The following is a 20,947-nucleotide window of genomic DNA, read 5'->3' as shown; positions in this document are numbered from 1 at the left end:
CTATTTCTTTAACTTCTTTCTATCTAAAGTCATATAGGTTGATCTAATTATCTTAATTAGTAAGCAGTATATAGTAGGTTAATAAAACTATGTGGTAATTTCAAATGGGCTTCCCTGGTGACTCAGACAGTAAAAAATCTTCCAGCATTGCAGGAGACCCAGGTTAAATCCATGAGCTGAAAAACATCGCCTGGAGAAATGAATAGTCAGCTACTCCTGTATTCTTGCTTGGAAAGTCCTTATGAACAGAGGAGCTTGGTGGGCTATAGTCCATGGGGTTGCAAAGTGTCAGACATGACTGAGTGACTAACACTAATTTAACTACTAATGCCAAATAGATTATGTTTTACATAATCATAATGTTTTACAAGGTGTGGAACTGGGATATTGACTGTAACAGTCCAAAAATGAAAGTTAATATTGAAGTAGATAAAACTTGTAATTTTTAGATATGTAACTTGGTTAGGTCATTTTATATATAACATTTCTAGTTGGTTAGTCATGATAGAATGGAGGTATCTATGTAACAAGTGTTTATTATGATGTCAGACATTCTATACTATATAATCTTAGTCTCAACCTTGAGAGCTACTCTACTAGAATCCTATTCTTGTGTTCACATCTATGTGAACAAATATGAAAGGTCCACTTTGCCTCTTTCAGTTTTGGGGGTTGGTTTTTCACTGCTATGGTGGTAAGTTATAGATACAGAGAATATCTCACCTCATTTGTCTTCGTACTGTCTAAGATACTTTTGTTTTTCCTTAAATTCCCTTGAAATATCATTTGTTTTCTCCTTGTTACTTTTATCTCATTTCCTGTTTCTTACTCAAGCTTGTCTTTAGCTTCATGGTACATTTTCCCCACTTTTATCCCTTCTCATTGTTTTCTGTATTCTCTCCTTTTCCATCTTCATCAAACAAAATTATAGGATGAGAAGTCTCATTAATCATTTAACAAGATATTGGTTTTCATATTATGTTTACCTCTTCCCTTCCCTATCTGACCCTTTTAGTACCCAATTCTCAAAAGCAGTGGTTAACCTCATTGACCCCAACGATTGCCCCATTGTCAGCATCCAACAACATCCCATTGCTAGTGTCCATGGCTGAGACCTGCCAGGGCATTATTCTGAGTCGGTGGTGGATCCTCTCCACAGCCAGCTGTCTGAATAAACTGTAAGTATATTTAAATGCATGAGAAAATGATCATAGTTATGTTTAGTTTGCATATTGGCTTTATTTATAGTTAGCTGTACTTGCTTTGGATCTTGTGCATTAAAAGAACTTTCATGCTCTTTGAAAAAATATATTAAAAATGAAACCTGAAGCTCTAAAACTCAAATACTATTCAGTGTGTAAGGCAGAAATTCAGTTTACAGTGATATAAAGTAGAAATTTATTGAATTGTAAGTAAAAGATCTTGTACTGTCAGACATCTTGCCTTAAACGGAAGTTTAATAAAATATTTTTCCTTACTCTGATTTTATTATGTTGTTTATTTTCCTCTTCCCTTAGGAAACAGTTAACCTCTGACATTTCAGGAGTCTTTGACCAAGAAGATGTCTTACAAGGCCACAAAATATGCCTACTCCCTAGTTTTGATCCAGAAACTGGAAAAGATCCAGTCAAAGCAGATGTAGGGGTAGTACTCCTTCAATATCCTATCAGGAAAAAAGAAATACCACTTTCTCACACTTATAACATCTTCTGGAAGACCTGTTATAACTGCCAATACAGACACTGCAGGGTGTACCAATATCAGAGTAAGCCATAAATGTTATGTTGTGCTGTACCATAAATGTAGTTCAAAAATTGATATTTAAAAAAAGGAAATAAATGGAATTGTGTGTAATTAAAAATTGAAATATGTATCTAAAAATATTAGGAAGCTATTCTATAAAGTGTTTAAGAGACATAATAGCCTCTACTCACAATCCTCCCCACATCTGTTCCTTCAGATCATGGTAACTTTGAAAGCAATATCAAGAAATTGTCAGTTAAGCTGCTGGACCTCTCATTTTGCCACCATCAACATATTCACCTGACTAAAAGTAACAATTTATGCATCTGGAGTCAGCCAGAAGAAGACTGCTGGGTACTTTCTGTATAAAGGCAGTTACTTTGGGGGTGATATATAATGTATTAAAATTCTATAAAATAGATATAAAATTTCTTTTATGCAAGATAAGTAAATTCTGCAGATCTGCTGTATAATATACTATATATGGATAAACAAATACACAGTATAAATTTTAATGTGGTAGATATAATGTTAAGTAATAAAAAAGAAAAGAGTAAAAGGTTTCTTATTTCCACTGCAATCAGTTAAGTTCAGCCGCTCAGCCGTGTCCAACTCTTTGCAACCCCACCCACTGCAGCACACCAGGCCTCCCTGCCCATCTCCAACTCCCAAAGCTTAAGCAAACTCATAGCTATAGACTTGGTGACACCTTCAAACCATCTCATCCTCTGTTGTCCCCTTCTCCTCCTGCCTTCAATCTTTGCCAGCATTAGGGTCTTTCCCAATGAGTCAATTCTCTGCATCTGGTAGCCAAAGTATGGGAGTTTCAGCTTCAGCATGTGTCCTTCCGATGCACTTTTGGGGATAATTTCCTTTAGGATTGACTGCTGGAATCTCCTTGCAGTCCAAGGGACTCTCAAGAGTCTTCTCCAACACCACAGCTTAAAAGAATCAATTCTTCAGCACTTATCTTTCTTTGTGGTCCAACTCTCACATCCATACATGACTATGGGAATAACCATAGTTTTGACTGGACTACTTTGCCAGCAAAGTAATGTCTCTGCCTTTAATACAGTGTCTAGGTTGGTCCTAGCTTTCCTTCCAAGGAGCAAATGTCTTTTAATCTCATGGATTCAGTCACCATCTGCAGGAATTTGGAGCACCCCCAAATAAAGTCTTCACTGTTTACATGGGGCTTCCCTAACAGCTCACTTGGAAAACATTATGCCTGCAATGCAGGGGACACTGGTTCAGTTCCTGTGTTGGGAAGATCCACTGGAGAAGGGTTAAGCTACTCACTCCAGTATTCTTGAGCTTCACTTGAGGCTCAGCTGGTAAAGAATCCACCTGCAATGTGGGAGACCTGGGTTTGGTCCCTGGGTTGGGAAAATCCCCTGGAGAAGTAAATGGCCACCCAGTAATGTCTAAAGTAATGTCTCTGCTTTTAAATATGCTGTCTAGGTGGTCATAGCTTGTTTTCCAAGAAGCAAGCATCTTTTAATTTCATGGCTGCAGTCACCACATGCAGTGATTTTGGACTCCCCCCGCCCCCCAAATAAAGCCTATCCGTTTTTTCCATTGTTTCCCCATCTATTTGCAAAGAAGTGATGGGACTGGATGTCATGATCTTAGCTTTCTGAATGTTGAGTTTTGTTTTTATTATTGTTATTTTTTTTGTCATACATTGATATGAATCAGCCATAGATTTACACACATTCCCCATCCCGATCCCCCCTCCCACTTCCCCCTCCACCCGATTCCTCTGGGTCTTTCCAGTGCACCAGGTCCGAGCACTTGTCTCATGCATCCCACCTGGGCTGGTGATCTGTTTCACCATAGATAGTATACATGCTATTCTTGTGAAATATCCCACCCTCACCTTCCCGCACAGAGTTCAAAAGTCTGTTCTGTATTTCTGTGCCCCTTTTTCTGTTTTGCATATAGGGTTATCATTACCATCTTTCTAAATTCCATATATATGTGTTAGTATGCTGTAATGTTCTTTATCTTTCTGGCTTACTTCACTCTGTATAAGGGGCTCCAGTTTCATCCATCTCATTAGGACTGGTTCAAATGAGTTCTTTTTAACGGCTGAGTAATATTCCATGGTGTATATGTACCACAGCTTCCTTATCCATTCATCTGCTGATGGGCATCTAGGTTGCTTCCATGTCCTGGCTATTATAAACAGTGCTGCGATGAACATTGGGGGTGCACGTGTCTCTTTCAGATCTGGTTTCCTCAGTGTGTATGCCGAGAAGTGGGATTGCTGGGTCATATGGCAGTTCTATTTCCAGTTTTTTAAGGAATATCCACACTGTTTTCCATAGCGGCTGTACTAGTTTGCATTCCCACCAACAGTGTAAGAGGGTTCCCTTTTCTCCACACCCTCTCCAGCATTTATTGCTTGTAGACTTTTGGATAGCAGCCATCCCGACTGGCGTGTAATGGTACCTCATGGTGGTTTTGATTTGCATTTCTCTAATAATGAGTGATGTTGAGCATCTTTTCATGTGTTTGTTAGCCATCTGTATGTCTTCTTTGGAGAAATGTCTGTTTAGTTCTTTGGCCCATTTTTTGATTGGGTCATTTATTTTTCTGGAATTGAGCTGCAGGAGTTGCTTGTATATTTTTGAGATTAATCCTTTGTCTGTTGCTTCATTTGCTATTATTTTCTCCCAATCTGAGGGCTGTCTTTTCACCTTACTTATAGTTTCCTTTGTAGTGCAAAAGCTTTTAAGTTTCATTAGGTCCCATTTGTTTCATTTTGCTTTTATTTCCAATATTCTGGGAGGTGGGTCATAGAGGATCTTGCTGTGATTTATGTCGGAGAGTGTTTTGCCTATGTTCTCCTCTAGGAGTTTTATAGTTTCTGGTCTTACATTTAGACCTTTAATCCATTTTGAGTTTATTTTTGTGTATGGTGTTAGAAAGTGTTCTAGTTTCATTCTTTTACAAGTGGTTGACCAGTTATCCCAGCACCACTTGTTAAAGAGGTTGTCTTTTTTCCATTGTATATCCTTGCCTCCTTTGTAAAAGATAAGGTGTCCATAGGTCCGTGGATTTATCTCTGGGCTTTCTATTCTGTTCCATTGATCTATATTTCTGTCTTTGTGCCAGTACCATACTGTCTTGATGACTGTGGCTTTGTAGTAGAGTCTGAAGTCAGGCAGGTTGATTCCTCCAGTTCCATTCTTCTTTCTCAAGATTACTTTGGCTATTCGAGGTTTTTTGTATTTCCATACAAAGTGTGAAACTATTTGGTCTAGTTCTGTGAAAAATACCGTTGGTAACTTGATAGGGATTGCATTGAATCTATAGATTGCTTTGGGTAGAATAGCCATTTTGACAATATTGATTCTTCCAATCCATGAACACGGTATGTTTCTCCATCTGTTTGTGTCCTCTTTGATTTCTTTCATCAGTGTTTTATAGTTTTCTATGTATAGGTCTTTTGTTTCTTTAGGTAGATATACTCCTAAGTATGTTATTCTTTTTGTTGCAATGGTGAATGGTATTGTTTCTTTAATTTCTCTTTCTGTTTTTTCATTGTTAGTATATAGGAATGCAAGGGATTTCTGTGTGTTAATTTTATATCCTGCAACTTTACTATATTCATTGATTAGCTCTAGTAATTTTCTGGAAGAGTCTTCAGGGTTTTCTATGTAGAGGATCATGTCATCTGCAAACAGCGAGAGTTTCATTTCTTCATTTCCTATCTGGATTCCTTTTACTTCTTTTTCTGCTCTGATTGCTGTGGCCAGAACTTCCAACACTATGTTGAATACTAGTGGTGAGAGTGGGCACCCTTGTCTTGTTCCTGATTTCAGGGGAAATGCTTTCAATTTTTCACCATTGAGGGTGATGCTTCCTGTGGGTTTGTCATATATAGCTTTTATTATGTTGAGGTATGTTCCTTCTATTCCTGCTTTCTGGAGAGTTTTAATCATAAATGAGTGTTGATTTTTGTCAAAGGCTTTCTCTGCATCTATTGAGAGAATCATATGGTTTTTATCTTTCAATTTGTTAATGTGGTGTATTACATTGATTGATTTGTGGATATTAAAGAATCCTTGCATTCCTGGGATAAAGCCCACTTGGTCATGGTGTATGATTTTTTTAATATGTTGTTGGATTCTGTGTGCTAGAATTTTGTTAAGGATTTTTGCATCTATGTTCATCAGTGATATTGGCCTGTAGTTTTCTTTTTTTGTGACATCTTTGTCTGGTTTTGGAATTAGGGTGATGGTGGCCTCATAGAATGAGTTTGGAAGTTTACCTTCCTCTGCAATTTTCTGGAAGAGTTTGAGTAAGGTAGGTGTTAGCTCTTCTCTAAATTTTTGGTAGAATTCAGCTGTGAAGCCATCTGGTCCTGGGCTTTTGTTTGCTGGAAGATTTTTGATTACAGTTTCGATTTCCTTGCCTGTGATGGGTCTGTTAAGATCTTCTATTTCTTCCTGGTTCAGTTTTGGAAAGTTATACTTTTCTAAGAATTTGTCCATTTCATCCAAATTGTCCATTTTATTGGCATAGAGCTGCTGGTAGTAGTCTCTTATGATCCTTTCTATTTCAGTGTTGTCGGTTGTGATCTCTCCATTTTCATTTCTAATTTTGTTAATTTGGTTCTCCTCTCTTTGTTTCTTAATGAGTCTTGCTAATGGCTTGTCAATTTTGTTTATTTTTTCAAAAAACCAGCTTTTAGCTTTGTTGATTTTTGCTATGGTCTCTTTAGTTTCTTTTGCATTTATTTCTGCCCTGATTTTTAAGATTTCTTTCCTTCTGCCAACCCTGGGGTTCTTCATTTCTTCCTTCTCTAGTTGCTTTAGGTGTAGAGTTAGGTTATTTATTTGTTTTTTTTCTTGTTTCTTGATGTAAGCCTGTAATGCTATGAACCTTCCCCTTAGTACTGCTTTTACAGTGTCCCATAGGTTTTGGGTTGTTGTGTTTTCATTTTCATTCATTTCTATACATATTTTGATTTCTTTTTTGATTTCTTCTATGATTGTTGGTTATTCAGAAGCGTGTTATTTAGCCTCCATTTGTTTGAATTTTTAACATTTTTTTTTCCTGTAATTGAGATCTAATCTTACTGCACTGTGGTCAGAAAAGATGACTGGAATGATTTCAATTTTTTTGAATTTTCCAAGACCAGATTTATGGCCCAGGATGTGATCTATTCTGGAGAATGTTCCGTGTGCACTTGAGAAAAAGGTGAAATTGATTGTTTTGGGGTGAAATGTCCTATAGCTATCAATTAGGTCTAGCTGGTCCATTGTGTCATTTAAAGTTTGTGTTTCCTTGTTAATTTTCTGTTCAGTTGATCTATCCATAGTTGTGAGTGGGGTATTAAAGTCTCCCACTATTATTGCGTTACTATTAGTTTCCTCTTTCAGACTCACTAGTGTATGCCGCACATATTGCGGTGCTCCTATGTTGGGTGCATATATATTTATAATTGTTATATCTTCTTCTTGGATTGATCCTTTGATCATTATGTAGTGTCCTTCTTTGTCTCTTTTCACATCCTTTATTTGAAAGTCTATTTTATCTGATATGAGTATTGCGACTCCTGTTTTCTTTTGGTCTCCGTTTGCATGAAATATTTTTTTCCAGCCCTTCACTTTTAGTCTGTATGTGTCTCTTGCTTTGAGGTGGGTCTCTTGTAGACAGCATATATAGTGGTCTTGTTTTTGTATCCATTCAGCCAATCTTTGTCTTTTGGTTGGGGCATTCAACCCATTTACATTTAAGGTAATTATTGATAGGTGTGGTCCCATTGCCATTTACTTTGTTGTTTTGGGTTCAGGTTTATACAACCTTTCTGCATTTCCTATCTAGAGAAGATCCTTTAGCATTTGTTGAAGAGCTGGTTTGGTGGTGCTGAATTCTCTCAGCTTTTGCTTATCTGTAAAGCTTTTGAATTCTCCTTCATATCTGAATGAGATCCTTGCTGGATACAGTAATCTAGGTTATAGGTTATTCTCTTTCATTACTTTCAGTACGTCCTGCCATTCCCTTCTGGCCTGGAGGGTTTCTATTGATAGATCAGCTGTTATCCTTATGGGGATCCTTTTGTGTGTTATTTGTTGTTTCTCCCTTGCTGCTTTTAATATTTGTTCTTTGTGTTTGATCTTTGTTAATTTGATTAATATGTGTCTTGGGGTGTTTCGCCTTGGGTTTATCCTGTTTGGGACTCTCTGGGCTTCTTGGACTTGGGTGGCTACTTCCTTCCCCATTTTAGGGAAGTTTTCAGCTATAATCTCCTCGAGTATTTTCTCATGGCCTTTCTTTTTGTCTTCTTCTTCTGGAATTCCTATGATTCGAATGTTGGGGCGTTTCACATTGTCCCAGAGGTCCCTGAGGTTGTCCTCATTTCTTTTGACCCTTTTTTCTTTTTTCCTCTCTGCTTCATTTATTTCCACCATTTTATCTTCTATCTCACTTATCCTATCTTCTGCTTCCGTTAGTCTACTCTTGGTTCCCTCCAAAGTGTTTTTGATCTCATTCATTGCATTATTCATTTTTAATTGACTCTTTTTTATTTCTTCTAGGTCTTTATTAAACATTTCTTGTATCTTTTCAATCTTTGTCTCTAGGCTATTTATCTGTAACTCCATTTTGTTTTCAAGATTTTGGATCATTTTTATTATCATTATTCTAAATTCTTTTTCAGGTAGATTCCCTATCTCCTCCTCTTTTGTTTGACTTGATGGGCATTTTTCATGTTCCTTTACCTGTTGGGTATTTCTTTGCCTTTTCATCTTGTTTAGGTTGCTGTGTCTGGAGTGGGCTTTCTGTATTCTGGAGGTCTGTGGTTCCTTTTTATTGTGGAGGATTTACCCCGTGGGTGGGGTTAGACGATTGGCTTGTCAAGGTTTCCTGGTTAGGGAAGCTTGCGTCAGTGTTCTGGTGCGTGGAATTTTATTTCTTCTCTTTGGAGAGCAATGGAGTGCCCAGTAATGAGTTTTGAGATGGGTCTATGTGTTAGGTGTGTCCTTGGGCAGCCTGTATGCTGATGTTCATGGCTATGTTCCTGCATTGCTGGAGAATTTGCGTGGTATGTCTTGCTCTAAAACTTATTGGCTCTTGGGTGGTGGTTGGTTTCAGTGTAGTTATGGAGGCTTTTGGACAGTCACTTATTACTTAAAGTTTCATGTAGCCAGGAGTTTTCTGGTGTTCTCAGGTTTTGGGCTTAAGTCTCCTGCCTCTGGATTTCAGTGTTATTCTTCCTGTAGTCTCAGGATTTCTCCAACGATACAGCACTGATAAGAAAACTTCTAGGTTAATGGTGAAAAGATTCTCCCCCGTTAGGGACACCCAGAGCGGTTCACAGAGTTACAGGACGAAGAGGAGAGGGAGGAGGGAGATAGAGATGAGCAGGAGGAGAAAAAGGGGGACTCAAGAGGAGAGAGACTGATCTACGCAGCTGTCTGTTCCCAGAGTGTTCTCCGTAGCCCAGTCACCTACAAAGATTCACAGAATTGGATTGGGAAGAGAATGGGAAAGGAGGAAATAGAGGTGTTCTGAGGTAGAAAACAGAGAGTCAAGATTGGGAGAGAATAATCTTCAGTTTAAAAATAGGGCTTCTCGAAGATGAACAGGCCCTCGGGATGCAGTTGCAAAGGAAGATCAAGGAGTTACAGGCCCGCATCGAGGAGCTGGAGGAGGAGATCGAGGCCGAGCGCGCTTCCCGCGCCAAAGCAGAGAAGCAGCGCTCAGACCTCTCCCGGGAACTGGAGGAGATCAGCGAGCGGCTGGAAGAAGCCGGCGGGGCCACTTCCGTCTAGATTGAGATGAACAAGAAGCGCGAGGCCGAGTTCCAGAAGATGCGCCGGGACCTGGAGGAGGCCACGCTGCAGCACGAGGCCACGGCCGCCGCTCTTCGCAAAAAGCACGCGGACAGTGTGGCCGAGCTGGGGGAGCAGATCGACAACCTGCAGAGGGTCAAGCAGAAGCTGGAGAAGGAGAAGAGCGAGATGAAGATGGAGATCGATGACCTGGCCAGCAACATGGAGACTGTCTCCAAAGCCAAGGGAAACCTCGAAAAGATGTGCCGCACTCTAGAGGATCAACTGAGTGAACTTAAGACAAAGGAGGATGAGCAGCAGCGGCTGATCAATGACCTGACGACTCAGAGAGCGCGTCTGCAGACAGAATCAGGTGAATTCTCACGCCAGCTAGATGAAAAGGATGCACTAGTTTCTCAGCTCTCGAGGGGGCAAACAAGCATTCACACAACAGACTGAAGAACTGAAAAGGCAGCTGGAAGAGGAGATAAAGGCCAAGAGTGCCCTGGCCCATGCCCTGCAGTCAGCCCGTCACGACTGTGACCTGCTGCGGGAACAGTATGAGGAGGAGCAGGAGGGTAAGGCCGAGCTGCAGAGGGCAATGTCCAAGGCCAACAGCGAGGTGGCCCAGTGGAGGACCAAGTATGAGACAGATGCCATCCAATGCACGGAGGAGCTGGAGGAGGCCAAGAAGAAGCTGGCCCAGCGTCTGCAGGATGCTGAGGAACACGTAGAAGCTGTGAATGCCAAATGCGCCTCCCTTGAGAAGACCAAGCAGTGGCTCCAGAATGAGGTTGAGGACCTCATGGTTGACGTGGAGAGGACAAATGCTGCCTGTGCAGCCCTGGACAAAAAGCAAAGGAACTTCGACAAGATCCTATCAGAATGGAAACAGAAGTATGAAGAAACTCATGCTGAACTTGAAGCCTCCCAGAAGGAGTCTCGCTCCCTTAGCACAGAGCTGTTCAAGATCAAGAATGCCTATGAGGAGTCCTTAGACAAACTGGAAACCTTGAAGTGGGAAAATAAGAACTTGCAACAGGAGATCTCTGACCTCACAGAGCAGATCGCAGAAGGAGGGAAACGTATCCATGAACTGGAGAAAGTAAAGAAGCAAGTGGAACAAGAGAAGTCTGAAATTCAGGCTGCTTTAGAGGAGGCAGAGGCATCTCTTGAGCATGAAGAGGGAAAGATCCTGTGCATCGAGCTGGAGCTGAACCAGGTCAAGTCTGAAATTGACAGGAAAATTGCTGAAAAGGATGAGGAAATTGACCAGCTGAAGAGGAACCACATTAGAGTCGTGGAGTCCATGCAGAGCACATTGGATGCTGAGATCAGGAGTAGGAATGACGCCATCAGGCTCAAGAAGAAGATGGAAGGAGACCTCAATGAAATGGAGATCCAGCTGAACCACGCCAACTGCATGGCTGCTGAGGCCCTGAAGAACTACAGGAACACCCAAGCCATCCTCAAGGATACCCAGCTCCACCTGGATGATGCTCTGCGGGGCCAGGAGGACCTGAAGGAGCAGCTGGCCATGGTGGAGCGCAGAGCCAACCTGCTGCAGGCTGAGATCGAGGAGCTGAGGGCCACCCTGGAGCAGACGGAGAGGAGCAGGAAGATGGCAGAGCAGGAGCTCCTGGATGCCAGTGAGCGCGTCCAGCTCCTGCACACCCAGAACACCAGCCTGATCAACACCAAGAAGAAGCTAGAGACAGACATCACTCAAATCCAGGGAGAGATGGAGGACATTATCCAGGAAGCTCGCAACGCTGAAGAGAAGGCCAAGAAGGCCATCACTGATGCATCCATGATGGCTGAGGAGCTGAAGAAGGAGCAGGACACCAGTGCCCACCTGGAGCGGATGAAGAAGAACCTGGAGCAGACGGTGAAGGACCTGCAGCACCACTTGGACGAGGCTGAGCAGCTGGCCCTGAAGGGTGGGAAGAAGCAGATCCAGAAGCTGGAGGCCAGGGTACATGAACTGGAAGCAGAAGTTGAGAGTGAACAGAAACGCAATGTTGAAACTGTCAAGGGTCTGCACAAACATGAGAGAAGAGTGAAGGAGCTCAGTTACCAGACTGAGGAGGACTGCAAGAACATTCTCAGGCTCCAGGATTTGGTGGATAAACTGCAAGCAAAGGTGAAATCTTACAAGAGACAAGCTGAGGAAGCGGAGGAACAATCCAATGTCAACCTCTCCAAATTCCGCAAGCTCCAGCACGAGCTGGAAGAGACCGAGGAACGGGCTGACATTGCTGAGTCCCAGGTCAACAAGCTGCGGGTGAAGAGCCGGGAGGTTCACACAAAAATCATCAGTGAAGAGTAACTCATCCAAATGCTAAAAAGTGACCAAAGAAATGCACAAAATGTGAAAATCTTTGTCACTCTGTTTTGTACTTATGATTTTTGCAGATAAAAAATTTATCTGCAAATAAAATAAAATAAAATAAAAATAGGGCTTCTCTTCTTCTTCTTCTTTTTTTTTTTGGTAAGGTTATAGTGTAATGAAAATGAAAATTAAGGAGTAGTAGAGGAGTACTAGAGGACTTTAAAAGAAATAAGAGATAAAGAAAATTAGAAAATAGAAGAGAAAAAGGAAAGAAAAAAAAAGAGAAAAAAAAGAAAAAAAAATTTTTTTTTCCCTAATTAAAAAAATCGTAAAAATCTATGGAAATGAAAGTTAAGGAGTAATGGGGGAGTAATAGGGGATTTTAAAGGAAAATAATAGAGAAAAAAATAAAAAGAAAAAATAATAAAAAAGAAAAAAAGAAAAAAGAAAAAAAAGGAAAAAAAAAAAGAGAAAAAAGTAATATTATATCTAGGAGTTTCTCTGGAGCTGTTTGTGGTCAGTGTGGGTTCGCCTCAGTTTCAAATAGCTCCTCGTTCCAGCTTACACTTCTCGATATCTATAGGGCCCTTCTGGTGTAGTCCGTGTTTTCTACGGGGATTTTAATCTGTTGCACCAGTCCCTTCTGAGGCGGTTCCCTTTGTTTATTTGGCTTCTGTTTGCCGGTCTCTTCAGAGCCTCATTTCCGCCCTGACACAGGCGGGCTGAGGTGGACTCTTATTCAGGTAGCTAGTTCTGTCGCTCTGCGGGGCAGGGAGGGGCTTGTGCTGCCGGGCGGGGCTGACGCTGCTTTCTCCGTCTGCGCTGCTCAGGCTCCCGGCTGCTCTATATGGAGCACGCCCCGCGCTGCGCGAGGTTCCAGCCCTCGGGTGTTCCACAAAAGCGCGGAACGAAAAGCTGCGCCTGCTCTCTGTGCCTTCCTCGTCAGAGCGGTCCAGGCAGCCAGGGGCTTGGTGGGCGCACTCTCCCCAGGTGTGGCGTGCCCACTCCCTTCCACGGACCCAGTCTCAGTTTCCGCTGGCGCCAGTAAGGTGCCTGCGCCCTCTGCCCTCTGCGTCCCCAGCCCCAGTCCCCGCCCACGCCGGTCGGGTGCCTGCGCCCTGTGTCTCGCTTCGACCTTCCCCTCCCCCCTGCCTCCTGCCTCCAGCGGGGCTGGGCCGGTCCCCAGCCTGCGAGCTCCTCTCTGGATTTTCTCGGTCTCTTTGTTCTCCGAACGGCCGGCAGTGTGTTCGGCCGGTTAATTTACTCTCTCTCCTTTGGTCTCCCACAGTTCAAGTTGGCAACTCCTAGAAGCTCCCTCCGATTGTCCTCAGGGCACTCAGGCCCGGACCCTACCCCAAGCAATGCCGCCTAAGATTCCCTTCCCGGGACGGATCTCTGTGCTTAGCTCTTTTGTCTCACTTTTAATCTTTATATTTTGTCCTACCTCCTTCCGAAGACAGTGGGCTGCTTTTCTGGGCGCCTGATGACCTCAGCTAGCGATCAGAAGTTGTTTTGTGAAGTTTGTTCTGCATTCAGTTATTCTTTTGATGAATTTGTAGGAGAGAAAGTGGTCTGCCCGTCCTACTCCTCCGCCATCTTGGCTCCTCCTTGAATGTTGAGTTTTAAGCCAACTTTATCACTCTCTTCTTTCATGTTCTTTAAGAAGCTCTTTAGTTCTTTGCTTTCTGCCATAATGGTTATGTCATCTGCATATTTGAGGTTATTGATACTTCTCCTGGCAATCTTGATTCAGCTTGTGCTTCACCCATCCACTGCATTACATAAATGTAATGTTTATGAGAATCACATAATCATACATGTATATGTAAACATGCATCATGATCATGTAACAAATGAATAGAGACTTTTATCCTTAAGATCACAAAGAAAGGTGGAATATTTTCATGGATAAATTTGAATAATACAGAACTTCCTAGAAATAATCTTTGAAACTATGGGAAGAATGGGAGATTATGACTCTCAGATTGTAGAAAAATGAACAAAAGGGGAAAATAGTGTTGAAATCATGGACCAATAACATAAAGCCTTTGGATTTTACATTGAGTTCATTTTGCTTGTTGGGATGAGAAGAAATGCTAGGATAAAGATGGGTGAGAAGAAAACAGAAATGATAGCTTGAACCAAACTAATATAAGTAGAGGTAATCTGCCTAGACATACTCAACTACAGGGATAACAACTAACAGTGCAAGAAGTTGAATGCATAGCTTGTTTTTTTTAAGAATTTGGAAGTTTTCTCTAAATTTTCCCCTACTATGTGACTTTTCTCTTTAAGAATAGTTATATGTACCTATGTCATTTCATAGACCTCTTTGAAGTAGGCACCATATATCATTTGTTTTTTATCATGTTATGTTGGAATTTATAATTGTACAAAAATATATAAATTATATATATGTTAATGCATTTCTTAATTATGTTAAGCATGTATAATATATAATTATATTTTATAATTATTTTCTATATTATGTATTTATATCTATTATTATATATATGTACTGTATATATCTGTCATATATATATATATATATATATATATATATATATATATATATATATATATATATATATATGGGTTATCTTTGTTTCCTTATTCAGGTACAGCAGGGTAGTCCTGTTTTCTGTCTCTTTGGCAACCACTGGGAACTGGTAGGCCTGGTCAGTGAGTCCTCAATGGCCTGTTATGACCCAATTCTTGTCATCAAGACAGCCCCCTACCTTCCTTGGATGAGACGGCTTATCAAGGCATCCCAGACGTCACTGGATCCTATTTTTTCTCTACCCTGCAGTTTTTCTTCTAGGGTAGAACATGATAATCAATATAGGCTTAGCCCAAAAAGTGCTTCTGCATTTCTGTCTTCCCATGGATTCTCTATACAGTCATGGAGGGGAAAATTTGGCACTTTCCCACTGAACAGACAGCACCGGAATCCTCCTCCAGTATTTTTTGGTCCAAATAACAGAGATTCGTTTCCTGGAAGTTCACAGTTATACCTTCAAAGCAGTCAGAACTCCTCAGCTAGCAATTCCCTAATGGTACAATCTTGGGCCTCTCCTCTTGTTAAATCATGGGATCCTTTTCATACAGCTGTGTCCTGGAATACTGCAGTAACTGATATGTCTGATCCTTCAGTTCTTTATCAACCTCAAAACACTCCAACACCAGATATAACTACACCATGGAACCTTCCTCAGAAAGATGTAGTGAAATATAAATATAGAAATATGACAGATTCATTAAGATACTGGGTTGAATCTTTAGGTGGTATAATTGGGCTTTATACTCCACCATTAAATAATGCTGATAGATCACATATTCTGTTTTCAAGTGATGTAGACGGATCCCAAGCTCATTCTGAGATAAATAATGTTCAGTCGCAAGTTCAATATGGTAGGGTTCCTTTCCAAGGTCAATTTCTAGGGAGACCCTGGCTGCGTATTACATCTGGTGTTAGACCTTGGACACATAATATGCCTGATAAAACAGAAATAGTGATACACATTCAACCTGCTGAGGAGAGTTTTAGAACTCAAATACATCATGTTGCTGATAGAGTCAATACTGTTATTCAATCCATAACTTATAACATGAATCCATGGATACCTTTGATTATTAATAAGATTGGATTCTCGGCTCATTCCATACTAAATGAAGAGGGATCTCAATATCCTACAGCAACTCCTACCTCAGAACCCTGGTTTCAGCCTGTCCTAAATATAGTTAAATCCCAAGGACCTATAGAAAAGACATATGAACACATGATTTTCCCTGAACCTAAGCCAACTCAATTTTGGACTTCCTCAACTCTTAATATGCTCCTTAATTGGGGTTCATCTGCAAGCAATACTAATAGGCCTGTGGCCCAGTATAAGGCCAGTGCAATCACCTCCTTAAGTCAAACGGATAGAATGAATCCAGTGAGTAAGCACGGTGATTTTGCAGTGAAAACCCAGACGCAGACTGAAGATACAACATGGCTTTTGATTCATACAGTTGCTAGTATAATTGATCCTTTAACCCACACTGAAGTTGACACAACTGCACCATGGACTCAACCTGAAGTTGACGTAGTCCAAACTTGGACCCAGTCAGAAACACAATCAGGAAGACCTTTGACTCTGCTGAAAGCTGATACCACCAAACTGTGGTTACAGACTAAGGGAAGACACTGGATTCAGCCTAAATTCCAAATTCTCAGACCTAGAACTCAGACTAAAGAAGGTAAATATAAACCTTTGATCCAGTCAGAAGCAGATGCTGTCAGATCCTGGACCCACTCAGAAATTGAAACACTCAGACCCTGGGACCAATCTGAAACTGGTACTGCCAGATCTTTGTTCTTGACAAAATCTGACCAAATAATACTGAACACTCAGGCAGCCTTTAAAACACCCTACATATGGACTCAGCCTGAAGTTGACACAGTCAGACCATGGATTCAGTCTGAAGTTGGCAGCATCCAACAATGGATAAAGCCAGAAAAATCTCCTTTAAAACTCACAACAGAGTCTAAAGTTATTACAATTACACCAAGGCCTGAAGTTGATGCTATGGGGTTTTGGTTGCAAACACAAACTGATATAATCAGGACCTGGACCCAAACTGAAACTCAAACAATAATTTCTTGGTTTGAACCAGAAGCTATTACAGTCAGACCTCTGTTGAATACTCAAACTGATGCATTTAAACCTTGGATTGAGACAGAAATAGAAACACCCCATTACTGGGCCCAATCTGAAGGTAATATAGACAGATCACGGACTCAGACTGAAGCTGAAAATGTCAAACCCTGGTTCTGGACTCAAATGGAAACAGTCACATTGTGGACAGAGCCAGTAATCAAAACATCCCACCACTGGATGCAGTCCAAAAAGGAAATACTCAAGCCCTGGGACCAATTTTATGAGGTAGAAACCTGGACACAGCATGATACTAAAACACTCAAGCCCTGGAATGAGACTGAGAGTAATAAAGATAGATTTTGGACTCAATCGGAAGTTGACACAATGAGACCCTGGATTCAGTCAGATATTGCTATCAACAACCCTGGAGCAGAAAATGAAGCTGGTACATTAATACTTTGGCCTCAGGCTGAATATCCAGAAGTAAATCTCTGGACACAGTCTGAAACTGGCACAGTCTCATTATCAATCCAGAGTAAAATTCCAGCAGTAAATCACTGGACAGAAATAGCTGATACCATCATACCACAAGCAAAGGCTAAATTTCCAGAAGTAAAGCCCTTGACACATCTGGTATCTAATACCGTAACACCATGGACTCAGGCTGAATCTATAGTAGTAAATCTCTGGACTCAGCCTATAACTGATGCAGTCACACAGTGGACTCCAGGTGAGTTTTCAGAGACAAATCCCTGGACAAAAACTACAATTGATAGAGTCAAGTCATGGACACAGGATGAATCTCTACTGGCAAATCCCTGGATGCAATTTGACACTAACACAGTTACACCATGGACACAGACTGACTCCTTCATAGTAAATTCTTGGTTACAGTCTATACCACATGCCATTATACAATGGACCCACAGTGAACCTTTAAATATAGCTCCCTGGACAAAAGCTGTCACTGATGCAACACCTTGGTCTCAGGCAGAATCATCAGCAGTAAATCCATGGAGAGAAAGTGCAGCTGGGACAGCTACACAATGGACCCAAGGTGAATCTCCAGTAATAAATTTATGGGCTCAGCCTGTGGTTAATGTAGTCACACTGTACACTCAGGCTGATTCCCCATTATTACATTTCTGGACAAAGTCTGAAATGAATATAGTCACAACATGGACCCCAACAGAATCTTTAGCCATAAATTCCTGGAGACTGCCTGAAACTGACAGTATCTCAACATGGACCAATAAAATAAATCCAGAAATAAACAGTTGGTTACATTATGAAACTGATACAGTGACAGTTTGGACCCAGCCAGAAAGTCCAGGAATAAATATTTGGACACAAGCTATTGCTTATGCAGCTCCACCATGGGCTCAGGCTGATTTTTTAGCTGTAAATCCCTGGATAGAGGTTGAAAGTGATACAATCACACCATGGACTCAGGTTGAACCTTTAGTGAATCGTCGGACAGAGAGTGTAGCTTCCACAGTCATACCGTGGACCCAGGCTGAATCTCTAGCAATAAATCCATGGATACAATTTGCAGCTGATGTAGATACACTATGGACCCAAACTGATTCTCCAGCAGTAAATCCCTGGACAGATTCTGCATCTGATCATGTTATACAGTGGATTCAAACTGAACTTCCAACAGAATATCAATGGATTCAGAATATGTCTGATATAGTAACATCAATTACCCAGGCTGAATTTCCTTCAGTAGAGACTTGGACAGATTCTCTGGCAGATATAGTAACAAGGTGGAATCAGACTGAATCTCCAATGATAAATCCATGGTCAGAAGCTGTAGTTTCTACAATGACACCATGGACTCAAGTTGAATATCCAGCACTAAATACCTGGATAAATTCTATAGCTTCCACAGTCACACAGATGACTCAGGCTGGATACCCAGTAATGAAGCCTCAGAGACAGCCCATATCTGGCACAGCTACACCACTGAACCAAACAGAATCACCTATAGTAAATCCAAGGACACAACATGAAACTGATGTAATCACACAGAACACTCAGACTGAATCTCAAAAATTAAATCCTTGGATACAAGTTGTAACTGACACAATCATACGCTGGACTCAGGCTGAATCTCCAGCAGTCAATTCCTGGACAGAGGCTATTGCAGATACAGTAATACCATTGAATCAGACTGAATACCCTTCAGTAAATCCCTGGGCAATGCTTGCAACCGATACTTTTACACTCTGGACCCAGGCAAATTTTTCCATCATCAATCTTTTGACACAGTTCATAGTTCATACACTCACACCCTCCACCCAGACTATGCCTGTAGCAGTAAATCCCTTGTCACAGTTTGAAATGGCTACAGTCACACAATGGATCCAAGCTCAATTTGCTTCAGTAAATCCATGGACTCCATCTGAAACCAACCCAATTATAGCATGGACCCATGCTAGATATTCAACCTTAAACCCCTGGACACAATTTGAAGCTGACACATTCACATCATGGACCCAGGCTGAGTCTCCAGCAATAGATATAGCTTTATCAAGGTCAGTGAAACCATGGATCCAGGCTGAATCTCCTGCAACAGGTCCCTTAACAACAGCTGTAGCTGGTGAAATCACACCATGGATCAAGGCTATATCTCCTGCAGTTAATCCCTGGACAAAATCTAAATATGACATAGTCCCACTGTTGATCCAGAATATAACTCCAGCAGTAATTCCCTCAACAGTCTCTGTAATCGATACAATCACCCTGTGGAACATGGCTAAAATTGCATTACCAAAGCCTTGGCCACAGCCTGTGACAGAAACAGTCACACACTGGATCCAAAGTGAGTTTTCCTTGGTATATAACTTCACACGACCTATAACTGATGTAACCACATTGTTTACTCAGGTTTTTACTCCAGAAGAAAACCCCTGGTCAAGGCCTAAAGCTGATAGAGTCAAACCATGGATCCAGGTTAAATCTCCAAAGGAAAAGGCCTGGAAAGTGGCAAGTTCTGAAACACTCACACCATTGACCACAGGATTCTCTACAGCAGTTAAAGTCTGGATAGACACCGTGTCTGATATATTCACACCAGGAACCAAGTACAGTTTTTCAAAAGTAAAACTTGGAATAATGCCCGAGGACGATATCATTGAACCATGGACTCAGTCTGAATCTTTATCAGGAATTCCCTGGACACGACCAGCAGCTGATTCAGATACAAAGCAGATACAGACTAAATATCCATTAGTAAATCTATGGACTCAGGCTCAGTTCCCAGCAGTAAATCCCTGGACACAGTCCAAGTCACTACCAATACATATTTTGACAAAATCCAAAACTCTAGGCATAAATCTATCAATACAACCTGAGACTACTACAGTTACATTATGGAGTCAGGTTGACTCTCCACCCGTAAATCACTGGATAAAACCTGTATCTTCCACAGTCATACCAAGGACACAGGCTAAATATTCAGCAGTACATCCATTGACGTGGACAGCAGCGAACGCAGTCACACAGTGGAACCAAAATGAATCTCCAGCATTGTATTCCTGGACAAAGTCTACAGTAGATACAGTCACAAAGTGGGCTATGGGTGCATCTCCAGTACCAAATTACCAGATACAACGATTAGCTTACACAATCCCATTTGGGGTCAAATATGGAAGATCAAGGATAAATCCTCAGATGCATTCTAATTTTGAGCCATTTCCATCAACACAAGTAGAATCTTCAGCAAATAAACATGGGATACATATAGAAAATTATAGAGTCATAACAATGCCCCAAATTGAACCAAGTGAAGTGAATCTCAGTCCAGAGTCTATACATATAGGAAGAAAATGGACCAATTCTCAGTTTTCCTTAATTCGTTTGACATGGACTGTGTCTTTCACAACCCCATCATGGACAAAGGCTGAAAGTTCAACTGCAAATACATGGAGAGAGACCGAGTCTTTAACATCACCAGCATTGACTCAGGCTGTAAATCCAGCTATAAATTCCTTTAAAGAGACTGTCCTTTTTATAGGCCCAACATGGACACAGGCTGAAAATACAGATGTAAATACCTCAAGAGAAGCTATTTCTTTTAAAGCCCCACCGTGGACACAGGCTGAAGGTCCAGATGTAAATATCTGGAGAGAGACTGTGTCTTTCACAGATCCCCCATGGACTCAAGTTAAAGGTCCAGCTATAAACAACTGGAGAGAGATGTTGACTTTCACAGCCCCACTGTGGACACAGGCTGAGGATCCAGCTGTAAATATCTGGAAGGTGACTGTGCTTTTAACAGGCCCACCTTGGACTCAGGCTGAAAGTACAGCTGTAAATGCTTTAAGAGAGACTGTGTCTTTCATAGTCCCACCATGGATACAGGCTGAAGGTCCAACTTTAAATAACTGGAGGGAGACTGTGCCTTTCACAGGTCCACCTCGGACTCAGGCTCGAAG

General features: G+C 41.3%; 1 protein-coding gene and 1 pseudogene across 1 annotated transcript in view; both read left to right on the top strand.

Annotated features, from left to right (window-relative positions):
* Positions 1 to 636: 636 nt before the first annotated feature.
* LOC133053661 (uncharacterized) overlaps positions 637 to 20,947 on the top strand; it is a 33,570-nt gene continuing 13,259 nt past the window's right edge. The window contains exons 1-5 of the mRNA XM_061138178.1: positions 637 to 694; positions 1,016 to 1,178; positions 1,518 to 1,765; positions 1,961 to 2,097; positions 14,481 to 20,922. Coding sequence (XP_060994161.1) covers positions 637 to 694; positions 1,016 to 1,178; positions 1,518 to 1,765; positions 1,961 to 2,097; positions 14,481 to 20,922 — 7,048 coding nt within the window. The remainder of the gene's footprint in view (positions 695 to 1,015; positions 1,179 to 1,517; positions 1,766 to 1,960; positions 2,098 to 14,480; positions 20,923 to 20,947) is intronic.
* LOC133053652 (myosin-1-like) lies at positions 7,149 to 11,944 on the top strand (annotated as a pseudogene).

This window comes from Dama dama, chromosome Y, assembly GCF_033118175.1.
Source record: "Dama dama isolate Ldn47 chromosome Y, ASM3311817v1, whole genome shotgun sequence".
NCBI classification, from domain to species: Eukaryota; Metazoa; Chordata; class Mammalia; order Artiodactyla; family Cervidae; genus Dama; species Dama dama.
This window is presented reverse-complemented; position numbering and strand designations above follow the sequence as displayed.